This window comes from Scyliorhinus torazame, chromosome 7 (assembly GCF_047496885.1).
Source record: "Scyliorhinus torazame isolate Kashiwa2021f chromosome 7, sScyTor2.1, whole genome shotgun sequence".
Lineage (NCBI taxonomy): Eukaryota > Metazoa > Chordata > Chondrichthyes > Carcharhiniformes > Scyliorhinidae > Scyliorhinus > Scyliorhinus torazame.
In genome coordinates this window covers 317,178,499-317,196,126 of record NC_092713.1, presented here as the reverse complement: position 1 = coordinate 317,196,126, position 17,628 = coordinate 317,178,499, and the positions used below count along the sequence as shown (strand labels likewise).

The following is a 17,628-nucleotide window of genomic DNA, read 5'->3' as shown; positions in this document are numbered from 1 at the left end:
TTGGGAATGTATGGGGCGGCACGGTAACACAGTGGTTAGCACGGTGGCTTCACAGCGGCAGGGACCCTGGTTCGATTCCCCGCTGGGTCACAGTCTGTGCGGAGTCTGTAAGTTCTCCCCGTGTCTGCGTGGGTTTCCTCCGGGTGCTCCGGTTTCCCCCCACAAGTCCCGAAAAATGTGCTGGTTGGGTGAATTGGCCATTCTGAATTCTCCCACTGTGTACCCGAACAGGCGCCTGAATGTGGCGACTAGGGGCTTTTCACAGTGACCTCATTGCAGTGTTAATGTAAGCCTGCTGAATAACATGTATCACAATATCCACTCATGAAAGTTATGATATGCAGACAGGCAGTGATTGACACACAGGATGACCAGTAAGCACACAGCACAGTGCAGCCAATCACCAGACAGGACACTACCACTATAAAGCCAGAGGCCACTAGGTTTCCCGCTCTCTCGGGACCCAGCCACTGAGACAGTCAGAGTCCACAAGCTAGCACAGTGCAAACACCATGCGGTAACTAGTAAGTCTGGTCAGGCTACTACAAGGTCTCCAGTCAGTTCAGTATAGTGTCGACCCACAGCTGAATATGTATATCAGTTCTATCGTTGAATAAAATAGTGTTGGATCTTCTCCAGTGTTAGACGTCTGTTTCTAGCTTCCCTGCAGCAAGTGCAGTCCACATCTGCACTGACCTACCTACCTAACACATCAACTTGATCTGGAGGTTTTTAAAAAAAAAATGATCATAAAAAGGTAAAGGTTTGGAGTTACATAGAACATACAGTGGAGAAGGAGGCCTTTCAGCCCATCGAGTCTGCCCCGACCCACTTAAGCCCTCACTTTCACCCTATCCCCGTAACCCATTAACTCCTAACCTTTTTGGACACCAAGGGCAATTTAGCACGGCCAATCCACCTAACCTGCACATCTTTGGACTGTGGGAGGAAACCGGATCACCCGGAGGAAACCCATGCAGACACGGGGAGAACGTGCAGACTCCGCACGGACAGTGACCCAGCGGGAAATCAAACCTGGGACTCTGGCGCTGTGAAACCACAGTGCTATCCACTTGTGCTACCGTGCTGCCCAGTTGTACCAGCTGGATACATACCAGCTTCAAAGAAAATGTGAAATTAGTCTCAAGTGAATTGAAAATTATTTTGGTTCCAGAAATGTGTTTTTCTGGTCTTGTTTGTTGATGTTACGTTTGTTTACTTCTCCTCATTGCCTCCTCAGCAACAATCATTTATTTGGCTTTTAGTTGTGTGTTAAATGGAGGGGTAAGGGGAAAAGAGATAAGAGATGCAGATAATGAAAACGGATACTGAGCCATTTGAGAGGTGGAGGGGCAGAGGGAGTGCCGCATTGTCAGAGGGTCAGTACTGCGGGAGTGCCGCACTGTCAGAGGGTCAGTACTGTGGGAGTGCTGCACTGTCAGAGGGTCAGTACTGAGGGAGTGCCGCACTGTCAGAGGTTCAGTACTGCGGGAGTGCCGCACTGTCAGAGGGTCAGTACTGAGGGAGTGCCGCACTGTCAGAGGTTCAGTACTGCGGGAGTGCCGCACTGTCAGAGGTTCAGTACTGAGGGAGTGCTGCATTGTCAGAGGGTCAGTACTGAGGGAGTGCCGCACTGTCAGAGGTTCAGTACTGAGGGAGTGCTGCATTGTCAGAGGGTCAGTACTGAGGGAGTGCCGCACTGTCAGAGGGTCAGTACTGAGGGAGTGCCGCACTGTCAGAGGGTCAGTATTGAGGGAGTGCCGCACTCTCAGAGGGTCAGTACTGAGGGAGTGCTGTACTGTCAGAGGGTCAGTACTGAGGGAGTGCTGCACTGTCAGAAGGTGAGTACTGAGGGAGTGCCGCACTGTCAGAGGGTCAGTACTGAGGGAGTGCTGCACTGTCAGAGGGTCAGTACTGAGGGAGTGCTGCACTGTCAGAGGGTCAGTACTGAGGGAGTGCTGCGCTGTCAGAGTGTCAGCACGGAGGGAGTGCCGCACTGTCAGAGGGTCAGGACTGATGGAGTGCTGCACTGTCAGAGGGTCAGTACTGAGGGAGTGCTGCACTGTCAGAGGGTCAGTACTGTGGGAGTGCTGCACTGTCAGATGGTCAGTGCTGAGGGAGTGCCGCACTGTCAGAGGGACAGTGCTGAGGGAGTGCTACACTGTCAGAGGGTCAGTACTGAGGGAGTGCTGCACTGTCAGAAGGTCTGTACTGAGGGAGTGCTGCACTGTCAGAGAGTCAGTGTTGAGGGAGTGCCGCACTGTCAGAAGGTCTGTACTAAGGGAGTGCTGCACTGTCAGACAGTCAGTGTTGAGGGAGTGCCGCAGTGTCAGAAGGTCTGTACTGAGGGACTGCACACTGTCAGAGGGTCAGTACTGAGGGAGTGCTGCACTGTCAGAGGGTCAGTACTGAGGGAGTGCCGCATTGTCAGAGGGTCAGTACTGAGGGAGTGCCGCACTGTCAGTGGGTCAGTACTGCGGGAGTGCCGCACTGTCAGTGGGTCAGTACTGAGGGAGTGTTGCACTGTCAGACGGTCAGTACTGAGGGAGTGCTGCACTGTCAGTGGGTCAGTACTGCGGGAGTGCCGCAATTTCAGATGGTCAGTACTGAGGGAGTGCTGCACTGTCAGAGGGTCAGTGCTGAGGGAGTGCCGCACTATCATTGGGTCAGTGCTGAGGGAGCGCTGCACTATCAGAGGGTCAGTGCTGAGGGAGTGCCGCACTGTCAGAAGGTGAGTACTGAGGGAGTGCCGCACTGTCAGAAGGTCAGTGCTGAGGGAGTGATACACTGTCAGATTGTCAGGGCTGAGGGGGTGCCGCACTGTCAGAGGTTCAGTGCTGAGGGAGTGCCACACTGTCAGAGGGTCAGTACTGAGGGAGTGCTGCACTGTCAGAGGGTCAGTACTGAGGGAGTGCCGCATTGTCAGAGGGTCAGTACTGAGGGAGTGCCGCACTGTCAGTGGGTCAGTACTGCGGGAGTGCCGCACTGTCAGAGGGTCAGTACTGAGGGAGTGTTGCACTGTCAGACGGTCAGTACTGAGGGAGTGCTGCACTGTCAGTGGGTCAGTACTGCGGGAGTGCCGCAATTTCAGACGGTCAGTACTGAGGGAGTGCTGCACTGTCAGAGGGTCAGTGCTGAGGGAGTGCCGCACTATCAGAGGGTCAGTGCTGAGGGAGCGCTGCACTATCAGAGGGTCAGTGCTGAGGGAGTGCCGCACTGTCAGAAGGTGAGTACTGAGGGAGTGCCGCACTGTCAGAAGGTCAGTGCTGAGGGAGTGATACACTGTCAGAGGGTCAGTGCTGAGGTTGCGCTGCACTGTAAGAGGGTCAGTGCTGAGGGAGTGCTACACTGTCAGAGGGTCAGTACTGAGGGAGTGCTGCACTGTCAGAAGGTCTGTACTGAGGGAGTGCTGCACTGTCAGAGAGTCAGTGTTGAGGGAGTGCCGCACTGTCAGAAGGTCTGTACTCAGGGAGTGCTGCACTGTCAGAGAGTCAGTGTTGAGGGAGTGCCGCACTGTCAGAAGGTCTGTACTGAGGGAGTGCTGCACTGTCAGAGAGTCAGTACTGAGGGAGTGCCGCATTGTCAGAGGGTCAGTACTGAGGGAGTGCCGCACTGTCAGTGGGTCAGTACTGCGGGAGTGCCGCACTGTCAGAGGGTCAGTACTGAGGGAGTGCCACATTCTCAGAGGGTCAGTACTGAAGGAGTGCCGCACTGTCAGAGGGTCAGTACTGAGGGAGTGCCGCACTGTCAGACGGTCAGTACTGAGGGAGTGCCGCATTGTCAGAGGGTCAGTGCTGAGGGAGTGCCGCACTATCAGAGGGTCAGTGCTGAGGGAGCGCTGCACTATCAGAGGGTCAGTGCTGAGGGAGTGCCGCACTGTCAGAAGGTGAGTACTGAGGGAGTGCCGCACTGTCAGAGGGTCAGTACTGAGGGAGTGCTGCACAGTCAGAGGGTCAGTACTGAGGGAGTGCTGCACTGTCAGAGGGTCAGCACGGAGGGAGAGCCGCACTGTCAGAGGGTCAGTACTGATGGAGTGCTGCACTGTCAGAGGGTCAGTACTTAGGGAGTGCTGCACTGTCAGAGGGTCAGTACTGTGGGAGTGCTGCACTGTCAGATGGTCAGTGCTGAGGGAGTGCCGCTCTGTCAGAAGGTCAGTGCTGAGGGAGTGCCGCACTGTCAGAGGGTCAGTGCTGAGGTAGCGCTGCACTGTCAGAGGGTCAGTACTGAGGGTGTGCACACTGTCAGAGGGTAAGTACTGAGGGAGTGCCGCATTGTCAGAGGGTCAGTACGGAGGGAGTGCTGCACTGTCAGATGGTCAGTGCTGAGGGAGTGCCGCTCTGTCAGAAGGTCAGTGCTGAGGGAGCGCCGCACTGTCAGAGGGTCAGTGCTGAGGGAGTGCTACACTGTCAGAGGGTCAGTACTGAGGGAGTGCTGCACTGTCAGAGGGTCAGTACTGAGGGTGTGCTGCACTGTCAGAGGGTCAGTACTGAGGGTGTGCACACTGTCAGAGGGTAAGTACTGAGGGAGTGCCGCATTGTCAGAGGGTCAGTACGGAGGGAGTGCCGCACTGTCAGTGAGTCAGTACTGCGGGAGTGCCGCACTGTCAGAGGGTTAGTACTGAGGGAGTGCTGCATTGTCAGAGGGTCAGTACTGAGGGAGTGCCGCACTGTCAGAGGGTCAGTACTGAGGGAGTGCCGCACTGTCAGAGGGTCAGTACTGAGGGAGTGCCGCACTGTCAGAGGGTCAGCACGGAGGGAGTGCCGCACTATCAGAGGGTCAGTGCTGAGGGAGCGCTGCACTACCAGAGGGTCAGTGCTGAGGGAGTGCCGCACTGTCAGAAGGTGAGTACTGAGGGAGTGCCGCACTGTCAGAGGATCAGTACTGAGGGAGTGCTGCACTGTCAGAGGGTCTGTACTGAGGGAGTGCTGTACTGTCAGAGGGTCAGTACTGAGGGAGTGCTGCACTGTCAGAGGGTCAGCACGGAGGGAGTGCCGCACTGTCAGAGGGTCAGTACTGATGGAGTGCTGCACTGTCAGAGGGTCAGTACTGAGGGAGAGCCGCACTGTCAGAGGGTCAGTACTGAGGGAGTGCCGCACTGTCAGAGGGTCAGTGCTGAGGTAGCGCTGCACTGTCAGAGGGTCAGTGCTGAGGGAGTGCTACACTGTCAGAAGGTCAGTACTGAGGGAGTGCTGCACTGTCAGAAGGTCTGTACTGAGGGAGTGCTGCACTGTCAGAGAGTCAGTGTTGAGGGAGTGCCGCACTGTCAGAAGGTCTGTACTAAGGGAGTGCTGCACTGTCAGAGTCAGTGTTGAGGGAGTGCCGCACTGTCAGAAGGTCTGTACTAAGGGAGTGCCGCACTGTCAGAGTCAGTGTTGAGGAAGTGCCGCACTGTCAGAGGGTCAGCACTGAGGGAGTGCTGCACTGTCAGATTGTCAGTGCTGAAGGGGTGCCGCACTGTCAGAGGTTCAGTGCTGAGGGAGTGCTACACTGTCAGAGGGTCAGTACTGAGGGAGTGCTGCACTGTCAGAGAGTCAGTACTGAGGGTGTGCCGCATTGTCAGAGGGTCTGTACTGAGGGAATGCTGCACTGTCAGAGGATCAGTACTGAGGGAGTGCTGCACTGTCAGAGGGTCAGTACTGAGGGAATGCTGCGGTGTCAGAAGGTCAGTACTGAGGGAGTGCCGCACTGTCAGAGGGTCAGTACTGAGGATGTGCCGCACTGTCAGAGGGTCAGTGCTGAGGGAATGCCGCACTGTCAGAGGGTCAGTACTGAGGGAGTGCTGCACTGTCAGAGGGTCAGTACTGAGGGAGTGCCGCACTGTCAGAGGGTCAGTACTGAGATAGTGCTGCACTGTCAGAGGGTCAGTACTGAGGGAGTGCCGCACTGTCAGAGGGTCAGTACTGAGGGTGTGCCGCACTGTCAGAGGGTCAGTACTGAGGGAGTGTCGCACTGTCAGAGGGTCAGTACTGAGGGAGTGCTGCACTGTCAGAAGGTCAGTGCTGAGGGAATGCTGCGGTGTTTTTTAATATTGATTTGTGGGGTATGGGTGTTGCTGGCCAGGCCAGTATCCAGTCCTCTTTTGGTGCTGCAATAAAATCTGCGTCCTTCCCGAACACGATATACAATTAAAACCCTGACCACTCAGCACATGAAATGTTTTCCTTGGGTCACCTCTGATTCTTTTACCAATCACCTGAAAGGAATCCTCCGCGTACTTACCTCCCCAACCATTCGTTTGTCCAAATTCTTCTTGATTTCAAAATCCTCAATAAAGTCACTGATGTAAAAATCACATTGATGTGGAATACAGTCCCCAGATCTCCTCTCATCGTTCATCGTGTCTCAATGTGGCTTTTAAATTCTCTGTGTGGGGGATATCATCTCGCGCCCCGATCAACCAGCATGTCTTCCTCTGTGAAAATGAACAGAGAATATCAGCGGAGGCGTTGATTTTTAAATTAAATTTAGAGTACCCAATTATTTTTTTACCTTCCAATTAAGGGGCAATTTAGCGTGGACAATCCACCTAGCCTGCACATCTCTGGGCTGTGGGGGTGAGACCCACGCAGACACGGGGAGAATGTGCAAACTCCACACGGACAGTGACCCAGAGCCGGGATTCATGTAATATTGAGTTTTGGAGAATTGAGAGTTCTGGAATGATTGGAACCATTTTAAACACCTCCTTTCCCATGAAGTACTGAAAACAGTGCAGCACAGTAGCACAGTGGTTAGCACTGTGGCTTCTCAGCTCCAGGGTCCCAGGTTTGATTCCCGGCTTGGGTCACTGTCTGTGTGGAGTTTGCACATTCTCCCCGTGTCTGCGTGGGTCTCACTCCCACAACCCAGAGATGTGCAGGTTAGGTGGGTTGTCCACGCTTAATTGCCCCGTAATTGGAGGTAAAAAAATAATTGGGCACTCTAAATTTAATTTAAAAATCAACTCCTCCGCTGATATTCTCTGTTCATATTCACAGAGGAAGACACGCTGGTTGATCGGGGCGCGAGATGATATCCCCCACACAGAGAATTTAAAAGCCACATTGAGACACGATGAACGATGAGAGGAGATCTGGGGACTGTATTCCACATCAATGTGATTTTTACATCAGTGACTTTATTGAGGATTTTGAAATCAAGAAGAATTTGGACAAAATAATGGTTGGGGAGGTAAGACACGTTGTCCCCGTGCCTGGGTGGGTTTCCCCCGGGTGCTCCGGTTTCCTCCCACAAGTCCCGAAAAACGTGCTGTTAGGTAATTTGGACATTCTGAATTCTCCCTCTGTGTACCCGAACAGGTGCCGGAATGTGGCGACTAGGGGCTTTTCACAGTGTCTTCATTGCAGTGTTAATGTAAGCCTACTTGTGACAATAAAGATTATTATTATAAATAAGTAAAAGGACACGGATTGCACAATACTATAAAAATGCGTCTGTTTCCTTGAGTAAGTGGAGAGAGTGAAACCCCTTCACTTGGCAAAGCATCTGAAAGAGAAAATTGGTGCAGTGTTAATCTGCATCTCACAGAAATCGCTTTGATGCAGAAGTTTGCTTTTGAGCTGACAATGTATTACTTGGTCATGGAGCTTTCTGTAAAAACAACACACAAAACAAACACAGCCCTGCCAACAACGATCAAACTTCTTTTTTGTATCAGCAGCTGGAAAAATTCCAGTTTGTCTCAGGAAATCTGTGCTTAAAGGCACTTGTGACTGCAAGCTTCCAGGGAGAATGACATCACAGCGAGATGCACCTTTCTGATCTGTGTCCTTTGTAGAGAGAGAGAGGCTCAGGAGGCAAGACTGAGAGTCTTCAAGCTGGAAGGCACGAGAACAGGTGTGAAGGCAAATGGGGAGGTGGGTTGGACTTGTTGTGGTGATATATATATTGCAGGAAACATCCCATTTCTAAACCATCGAGAAAATGCTGGAAAATCTCAGCAGGTCTGGTAGCATCTGTAGGGAGAGTCCAGATGACCCTTTGTCATCTGGACTTGAAACATTCGCTCTTTTCTCTCCCTACAGATGCTGCCAGATCGGATGAGATTATCCAGCATTTTCTCTTTGGTTTCAGATTCCAGCATCCGCAGTAATTTGCTTTTATCCATTTCAAAACCATACTCTTCAATTTGTCTTGTTCCATTATGTGGTCTGGCACATTCGTTACCATTGAGTGAATCTCGCAAAGAAAGCAAATCCAGGCATTAAAGCTCGTAATTCTTTGGGTTTAATGTTCATAAATAATTTACTAACCTCTACTTCATCTCAAGAAATTACACACCTACTGTATTTATCTAGCCTTCCGAAGGGGGTATTTTAATAGTATTCTTAAAGGGACAGGACATTTGGAGGTTACAGTTTGGCTTGGCTAATAAGATCACGGAGGCAGAAAACCCTTCAGCAGAATTCCTTTTATTAACAAAACCAACAGCAGTCCGACCACGTGCACCCAGCTCACTGTCTACACCAGGAGTGTACTCAGCTCGCTCTCTACACTTGGAGTGGACTCAGCTCACTGTCTACACCGGGAGAGCACTCAGCTCGCTGTCTGCACCGGGAGTGTACTCAGCTCGCTGTCGACACCGGGAGTGTACTCAGCTCGCTGTCTACACTGGTAGTGTAATCAGCTCGCTGTCTACACCGGGAGTGCACTCAGCTCGCTGTCTACACCGGGAGTGCACTCAGCTCGCTGTCTACACCGGGAGTGCATTCAGCTCACTGTCTACACCGGGAGTGCACTCAGCTCGCTGTCTACACCGGGAGTATACTCAGCTTGCTCTCTACACTGGGAGTGCACTCAGCTCGCTGTCTACACCGGGGGTGTACTCAGCTCGCTGTCTACACTGGGAGTGTACTCAGCTCGCTGTCTACACCGGGAGTGCACTCAGCTCGCTGTCTACACCGGGAGTGTACTCAGCTTGCTCTCTACACTGGGAGTGCACTCAGCTCGCTGTCTACACCGGGAGTGTACTCAGCTCGCTGTCTACACCGGGAGTGTACTCAGCTCGCTGTCTACACTGCGAGTGTACTCAGCTCGCTGTCTACACTGGGAGTGTACTCAGCTCGTTGTCTACACCGGGAGTGTACTCAGCTCGCTGTCTACACCGGGAGTGTACTCAGCTCGCTGTCGACACCGGGAGTGCATTCAGCTCACTGTCTACACCGGGTGTGCACTCAGCTCGCTGTCTACACCGGGAGTGCACACAGTTCGCTGTCCACACCGGGAGTGCACTCAGCTCGCTGTCTACACCGGGAGTGTACTCAGCTCGCTCTCTACACCGGGAGTGCACTCAGCTCACTGTCTACACCGGGAGTGTACTCAGCTCGCTGTCTACACCGGGAGTGTACTCAGCTCGCTCTCTACACTGGGAGTGCACTCAGCTCGCTCTCTACACCGGGAGTGCACTCAGCTCACTGTCTACACCGGGAGTGCACTCAGCTCGCTGTCTACACCGGGAGTGTACTCAGCTCGCTGTCTACACCGGGAGTGTACTCAGCTCGCTGTCTACACCGGGAGTGCATTCAGTTCGCTGTCTACACCGGGAGTGCACTCAGCTCGCTGTCTACACCGGGAGAGCACTCAGCTCGCTGTCTACACCGGGAGTGCACTCAGCTCGCTGTCTACACCGGGAGTGTACTCAGCTCGCTCTCTACACTGGGAGTGCACTCAGCTCACTGTCTACACCGGGAGTGTACTCAGCTCGCTCTCTACACTGGGAGTGCACTCAGCTCGCTGTCGACACCGGGAGTTCATTCAGCTCGCTGTCTACACCGGGAGTGCACTCAGCTCGCTGTCTACACCGGGAGTGCATTCAGCTCGCTGTCGACACCGGGGGTGCATTCAGCTCGCTGTCTACACCGGGAGTGCACTCAGCTCGACGTATACACCGGGAGTGCATTCAGCTCGCTGTCTACACCGGGAGTGTACTCAGCTCGCTGTCTACACCGGGAGTCCATTCAGCTCGATGTCTACACCGGGAGTGCACTCAGCTCGCTGTCTACACCGGGAGTGCACTCAGCTCGCTGTCTACACCGGGAGTGTACTCAGCTCGCTCTCTACACTGGGAGTGCACTCAGCTCACTGTCTACACCGGGAATGTACTCAGCTCGCTGTCTACACCGGGAGTGCACTCAGCTCGCTGTCGACACCGGGAGTTTATTCAGCTCGCTGTCTACACCGGGAGTGCACTCAGCTCGCTGTCTACACTGGGAGTGCATTCAGCTCGCTGTCTACAACGGGAGTGCACTCCGCTTGCTGTCTACACCGGGAGTGCATTCATCTCGCTGTCTACACCGGGAGTGCATTCAGCTCACTGTCTACACCGGGAGTGCACTCAGGTCGCTGTCTTCACCGGGAGTGCACTCAGCTCGCTGTCTACACCGGGAGTGCACTCAGCTCGCTGTCTACACTGGGAGTGCACTCAGCTCTCTGTCTACACCGGGAGTGCACTCAGCTAGCTGTCTACACGGGGAGTGCACTCAGCTCGCTGTCTACACTGGGAGTGCATTCAGCTCGCTGTCTACACCGGGAGTGCACTCAGCTCGCTGTCTACACTGGGAGTGCACTCAGCTCGCTGTCTACACCGGGAGTGCACTCAGCTCGCTGTCTACACCGGGAGTGCACTCAGCTCGCTGTCTACACCGGGAGTGCACTCAGCTCGCTCTCTACACCGGGAGTGCACTCAGCTCGCTGTCTACACTGGGAGTGCATTCAGCTCACTGGCGACACCGGGAGTGCATTCAGCTCGCTGTCTACACCGGGAGTGCACTCAGCTCCCTGTCTACACCGGGAGTGCACTCAGCTTGCTGTCTACACCGGGAGTGCACTCAGCTCGCTGTCTACACCGGGAGTGCACCCAGCTCGCTGTCTACACCGGGAGTGCACTCAGCTCGCTGTCTACACTGGGAGTGCATTCAGCTTGCTCTCTACACTGGGAGTGCACTCAGCTCGCTGTCTACACTGGGAGTGCACTCAGCTCGCTGTCTACACCGGGAGTGCACCCAGCTCGCTGTCTACACCGGGAGTGCACTCAGCTCGCTGTCTACACCGGGAGTGCATTCAGCTCGCTCTCTACACTGGGAGTGCACTCAGCTCGCTGTCTACACTGGGAGTGCACTCAGCTCGATGTCTACACCGGGAGTGCACCCAGCTCGCTGTCTACACCGGGAATGCACTCAGCTCGCTGTCTACACCGGGAGTGCACTCAGCTCGCTGTCTACACCGGGAGTGCATTCCGCTTGCTGTCTACACCGGGAGTGCACTCAGCTCGCTGTCTACACCGGGAGTGCACTCAGCTCGCTGTCTACACCGGGAGTGCACTCAGCTCGCTGTCTACACCGGGAGTGCACTCAGCTCGCTGTCTACACCGGGAGTGCACTCAGCTCGCTGTCTACACTGGGAGTGCACTCAGCTCTCTGTCTACACCGGGAGTGCACTCAGCTAGCTGTCCACACTGGGAGTGCACTCAGCTCGCTGTCTACACTGGGAGTGCATTCAGCTCGCTGTCTACACCGGGAGTGCACTCAGCTCGCTGTCTACACTGGGAGTGCACTCAGCTCGCTGTCTACACCGGGAGTGCACTCAGCTCGCTGTCTACACCGGGAGTGCACTCAGCTCGCTGTCTACACCGGGAGTGCACTCAGCTCGCTCTCTACACCGGGAGTGCACTCAGCTCGCTGTCTACACCGGGAGTGCATTCAGCTCACTGGCGACACCGGGAGTGCATTCAGCTCGCTGTCTACACCGGGAGTGCACTCAGCTCCCTGTCTACACCGGGAGTGCACTCAGCTTGCTGTCTACACCGGGAGTGCACTCAGCTCGCTGTCTACACCGGGAGTGCACCCAGCTCGCTGTCTACACCGGGAGTGCACTCAGCTCGCTGTCTACACTGGGAGTGCATTCAGGTTGCTCTCTACACTGGGAGTGCAATAAGCTCGCTGTCTACACTGGGAGTGCACTCAGCTCGCTGTCTACACCGGGAGTGCACCCAGCTCACTGTCTACACCGGGAGTGCACTCAGCTCGCTGTCTACACCGGGAGTGCACTCAGCTCGCTAAATACACCGGGAGTGCACTCAGCTCGCTGTCTACACTGGGAGTGCATTCAGCTCGCTCTCTACACTGGGAGTGCACTCAGCTCGCTGTCTACACTGGGAGTGCACTCAGCTCGATGTTTACACCGGGAGTGCACCCAGCTCGCTGTCTACACCGGGAATGCACTCAGCTCGCTGTCTACACCGGGAGTGCACTCAGCTCGCTGTCTACACCGGGAGTGCCTTCCGCTTGCTGTCTACACCGGGAGTGCACTCAGCTCGCTGTCTACACCGGGAGTGCACTCAGCTCGCTGTCTACACCGGGAGTGCACTCAGCTCGCTGTCTACACCGGGAGTGCACTCAGCTCGCTGTCTACACCGGGAGCGCACTCAGCTCGCTGTCTACACCGGGAGTGCACTCAGCTCGCTGTCTACACCGGGAGTGCATTCAGCTCGCTGTCTACACCGGGAGTGTACTCAGCTCGCTGTCTACACCGGGAGTGCACTCAGCTCGCTGTCTACACCGGGAGTGCAGAGGATCTGGCAGTCCCTGTTATATACAGAGAAAAGGGTTCCCTGATTGGGCACTAATCAGGGAACTCGTATTCTAATTAATTGGCCAATCTCAAAGGCCTGGTCTAAGGCTTTCCCGCCGGTGAGGACCTGCTGTGGTTTACGCCGGCGGGACCCGCCGAAAACGGGCGGCCACTCGGCCCATCGCGGGCCGGAGAATCGCCTGGGGCGGGGGGGGGGCTCTGCTTGCGGCCGCTGACCGGTGCGGCGCGATTCCCGCCCCCGCCAAAACCCCGGCGCCGGATAATACGGCAGCCAGCGGGGGCGGAATTCATGACCCCGCCCCCCCCGGCGATTCTCCGACCCGGCCCCCATCCCACACACACACACACACACACCTCACACTATCCTGGCTGCAACAACTCCAATCCTGATTCCCTGGGCCTGGCAAAGTCAGTCCTTTTGAGTCTGGAACGTGAACAAACAGAAAAGCCAGTCCTCGTTTTGAAAGATAAAGTGTTGTTTTTTCCAGTTATTATAATTCAGTTTCACTTACCGAATGATCCCAGTCATGACGGCATTTTAATTAGACTTCGAATTGTGTGGTGGAAAGATTTTATTTGAGCTGTAATGGGTCACCAACATCTTTCGACTAAATGCGGCCTTTGTCTTGTCAGAAGAGATCCTTTCCAGCAGATCTCTCAGTTACTTAAATGAAGATGCCGTCCTGAAGGATCTCGCTCTTTGTGTAAATCCAAGAGGCAGGTTATTCTGCTTTAATTATTTCGCTTGTTTCTGTAATTGGTTTTGCTGAGAGCGAGGAGGGAGAATTAATTGGGTTGCATTAGAAGATGGTTCACAACGACTGAAGCTCGAAGCACAACCTTAACCCTTAAGATACTTTGGGCTGCATTATCCTCATCTGCCGATGGATTTGAAGGTATTTAGAACATAGAGCATTACAGCGCAGTACAGGCTCTTCGGCCCTCGATGTTGCGCCGACCTGTGAAACCACTCTAAAGCCCATCTACACTATTCCCTTATCGTCCATATGTCTATCCAATGACCATTTGAATGCCCTTAGTGTTGGCGAGTCTACTACTGTTGCAGGCAGGGCATTCCACGCCCTTACTACTCTCTGAGTAAAGAACCTACATCTGACATCTGTCTTATATCTATCTCCCCTCAATTTAAAGCTATGTCCCCTCGTGTTAGACATCACTATCCGAGGAAAAAGGCTCTCACTGTCCACCCTATCCAATCCTCTGATCATCTTGTATGCCTCAATTAACCTTCTTCTCTCTAACGAAAACAGCCTCAAGTCCCTCAGCCTTTCCTCATAAGATCTTCCCTCCATACCAGGCAACATTCTGGCAAATCTCCTCTGCACCCTTTCCAATGCTTCCACATCCTTCCTATAATGCGGCGACCAGAATTGCACGCAACACTCCAAATGCGGCCACACCAGAGTTTTGTACAGCTGCAACATGACCTCATGGCTCCGAAACTCAATCCCTCTACCAATAAAAGCTAACACACCGTACGCCTTCTCAACAACCCTCTCAACCTTGGTGGCAACTTTCAGGGATCTATGTACATGGACACCGAGATCTCCCTGCTCATCCACACTGCCAAGAATCTTACCATTAGCCCACTACTCTGTCTTCCTGTTATTCCTTCCAAAATGAATCACCTCACACTTTTCTGCATTAAACTCCATTTGCCACCTCTCAGCCCAGCACTGCAGCTTATCTATGTCCCTCTGTAACCTGTAACATCCTTCCGCTCTGTCCACAACTCCTCCGACTTTAGTGTCATCTGCAAATTTACACACCCATCCTTCTACGCCCTCCTCAAGGTCATTTATAAAAATGACAAACAGTAGTGGCCCCAAAACAGATCCTTGTGGTAGACCACTAGTAACTGGACTCCAGGCTGAACATTTCCCATCAACCACCACCCTTTGTCTTCTTCCAGTTAGCCAATTTCTGATCCAAACTGCTAAATCACCCTGAATTGCATGCCTCCGTATTTTCTGAAGTAGCCTACCGTGGGGTACCTTATCAAACGTTTTACTGAAATCCATATACACCACATCAACTGCTTTACCCTCATCCACCTGTTTGGTCACCTTCTCAAAGAACTCAATAAGGTTTGTGAAGCACGACCTACCCTTCACAAAATCGTTCTGCCTATCTCTAATTAAATTATTCCTTTCCAGATGATTAGACATCCTGTCTCTTATAAACCTTTCCAAGATTTTGCCCACAACAAAAGTAAGGCTCACTGGTCTACAGTTACCGGGGTTGCCTCTACTCCCCTTCTTGAACAAGGGGACAACATTTGCTATCCTCCAGTCTTCTGGCACTATTCCTGTAGACAAAGATGACTTAAAGATCAAAGCCAAAGGCTCAGCAATCTCCTCCCTAGTTTCCCAGAGAATCCTAGGATAAATACCATCCGGCCCAGGGGACCTATCTATTTTCTCACTTTCCAGAATTGCTAACATCTCCTCCTTATGAACCTCAAGCCCTTCTAGTCTAGTAGCCTGAATCTCAGTATTCTCCTTGACAACATTGTCTTTTTCCTGTGTGAATACGGATGAAAAATATTCATTTAGCACCTCTCCTATCTCCTCAGACTCCAAGCACAACTTCCCACTACTGTCCTTGACTGGCCCTACTCTTACCCTAGTCATTCATTTATTCCTGACATATCTATAGAAAGCTTTAGGGTTATCCTTGATCCTACCTGCCAAAGACTTCTCATGTCCCCTCCTGGCTCTTCTTCGCTCTCTCTTTAGGTCCTTCCTAGCTAACTTGTAACTCATGAGCGCCCCTAACTGAACCTTCATGTCTCATCTTTACATAAGCCTCCTTCTTCCTCTTGACAAGTGTTTCGACTGCTTTAGTAAACCACGGTTCCCTCGCTCGACCACGTCCTCCCTGCCTGACAGGTACATACTTATCAAGGACATGCAGTAGCTGTTCCTTGAACAAGCTCCACATTTCCATTGTGCCCATCCCCTGCAGTTTTCCTCTCCATCCGATGCATCCCAAGTCTTGCCTCATTGCATCATCATTGCCTTTCCCCCAGATATAACTCTTGCCCTGCGGTATATACCTATCCCTTTCCATCACTAAAGTAAACGTAATCAAACTGTGGTCACTATCTCCAAAGTGCTCACCTACCTCCAAATCTAACACCTGTCCTGGGGTTCAGGGGGATGTGCACATATAATCCCTACCTGCCTAACCCATCCCCTTCCCCTGCCCCAATGCACTTCTTCATTCTTGGTTGGAGTCACTTTGGTTGGCCTGCTCATTGTCTTATTTCTTGTGTACAGGACACACCTGGGCAATTTTCCACAATGCTCGGCAGTCATAGACTAGTCATAGAAGTTACAGTGCAGAAGGAAGCCATTCGGCCCATCGAGTCTGCACCGGCTCTTGGAAAGAGCACCCTACCCAAGGTCAACACCTCCACCCTATCCCCATAACCCAGTAACCCCACCCAGCACTAAGGGCAATTTTGGGACACTAAGGGCAATTTTAACATGGCCAATCCACCTAACCTGCACATCTTTGGACTGTGGGAGGAAACCGGAGCTCCCGGAGGGAACCCACGCACACACGGGGAGAATGTGCAGACTTCACACAGACAGTGACCCAAGCCGGGAATCGAACCTGGGACCTTGGAGCTGTGAAGCAATTGTGCTAACCACTACGCTACCGTGCTGCCCTAACGGTAGATGCCAGTGTTGTAGCTGTACTGGAACAGCTTGGCTAGGGGTGCGGCAAGTTCTGGAGCACAGGTCTTCAGTATTATTGCTGGAATATTGTCAGGGCCCAGAGCCGTTGCAGTGTCCAGTGCCTTCAGCCATTTCTTGATATCACGTGGAGTGAATCGTATTGGCTGAGGACTGGCACCTGTGATGCTGCGGACTCCGGAGGAGACCGAGATGGATCATCCACCCAGAACTTCTGGCTGAAGATTGTTGCGAATGCCTCAGTCTTGTCTTTTGAACATATCTGCCTCCTCATCCAGTGAGTTGTTCAATTGTCTACCACCGTTCATGGCTGGATGTGGCAGGACGGCAGAACTTAAATCTGAAGCGCTCATTGTGGAATCGCCTAACTCTGTCTATTACTTGCTGCTTATGCTGTGTGGCTCACAAGTAGTCCTGTGTTGTAGCCTCACCAGGTCGACACCTCATTTTGGGTCAGCCTGATGTTGCTCCTGCCACACTCTCCTGCACTCTTCATTGAACCAGGGTTGACCCCCTGGCTGGGTGGTAATGGGGGAGTGGGGGATATGCCGGGCCAGGAGGTTACAGATTGTGGTTGATACAATTCTGCTGCTGCTGATGGCCCACAGCACCTCATCGATACCCAGTCTGGAGTTACTAGATCTGTTTGATGTTTATCCCATTTAGCACGGTGGTAGTGTCACACAACACGATGGAGGGTATCCTCGCTGTGAAGACGGGACTTTGTCTCCACAAGAACTGTGTGGTGGTCACTTCCACCGATGCTGTCATGGACAGATGCATCTACAGCAGGCAGGTTGGTGAGGTTAGCCAAGTTGCTCTTGCAGAGAGCAAGCACAGACACAACGGACCAAAGAGCCACCTGCTCTGATACAACCAATCTATGGCCTGAATATTTCAGATGAAGGGAGCCATCGGAGGGGCACACCTCCCCTGAAAGCGGCGCTGCCACTTCACACTCGAATGAGCACTGGTTGGCATAGGTGGGATTTCTACCCCTCAATTAGGAGGAAGTTCGATTTTATTGCACAGCAGCTCTCCAGTCCCTCGAGGGCCAGCGCTGTAGTGGCTGGAAGAGGCACTGCATGAAACTTCCTGAGCCTAAGTCCCAGGCAGCATAGCAGTGGTCCGGGCGGGGAGGGGAGGGAATGTCTGGGGGGCTGCGAGGGGGGTTAACGGAGTCTCGGGGGAGAGGACGGGCTGGGACGGAGCACTGGGGGTCACCAGTCCTCAAGGGAAGGGCACCTCCAGTCAGTCAGAGGGGGGCTTCCGATGGAGGCAACTTCCCCTGCCCCTTCTCACCCGAGATCTAACA

The 17,628-nt window shown here is 53.3% G+C and overlaps 1 protein-coding gene across 12 annotated transcripts in view; it reads left to right on the top strand.

The window, feature by feature from the left end:
- LOC140427207 (protocadherin-1-like) overlaps positions 1-17,628 on the top strand; it is a 577,095-nt gene that overhangs the window by 131,849 nt on the left and 427,618 nt on the right. Inside the window, exon 3 of one of the 12 annotated variants that reach the window (XM_072512817.1) lies at positions 6,978-7,400. The exons of the other annotated variants lie outside the window; for them this stretch is intronic. Within the exon in view, the coding sequence (XP_072368918.1) occupies positions 6,978-7,064 (87 nt within the window). The 3' untranslated portion in view covers positions 7,065-7,400. Of the gene's footprint in view, positions 1-6,977; positions 7,401-17,628 lie in introns of those variants that run through there. 12 annotated transcript variants of the gene reach the window in all.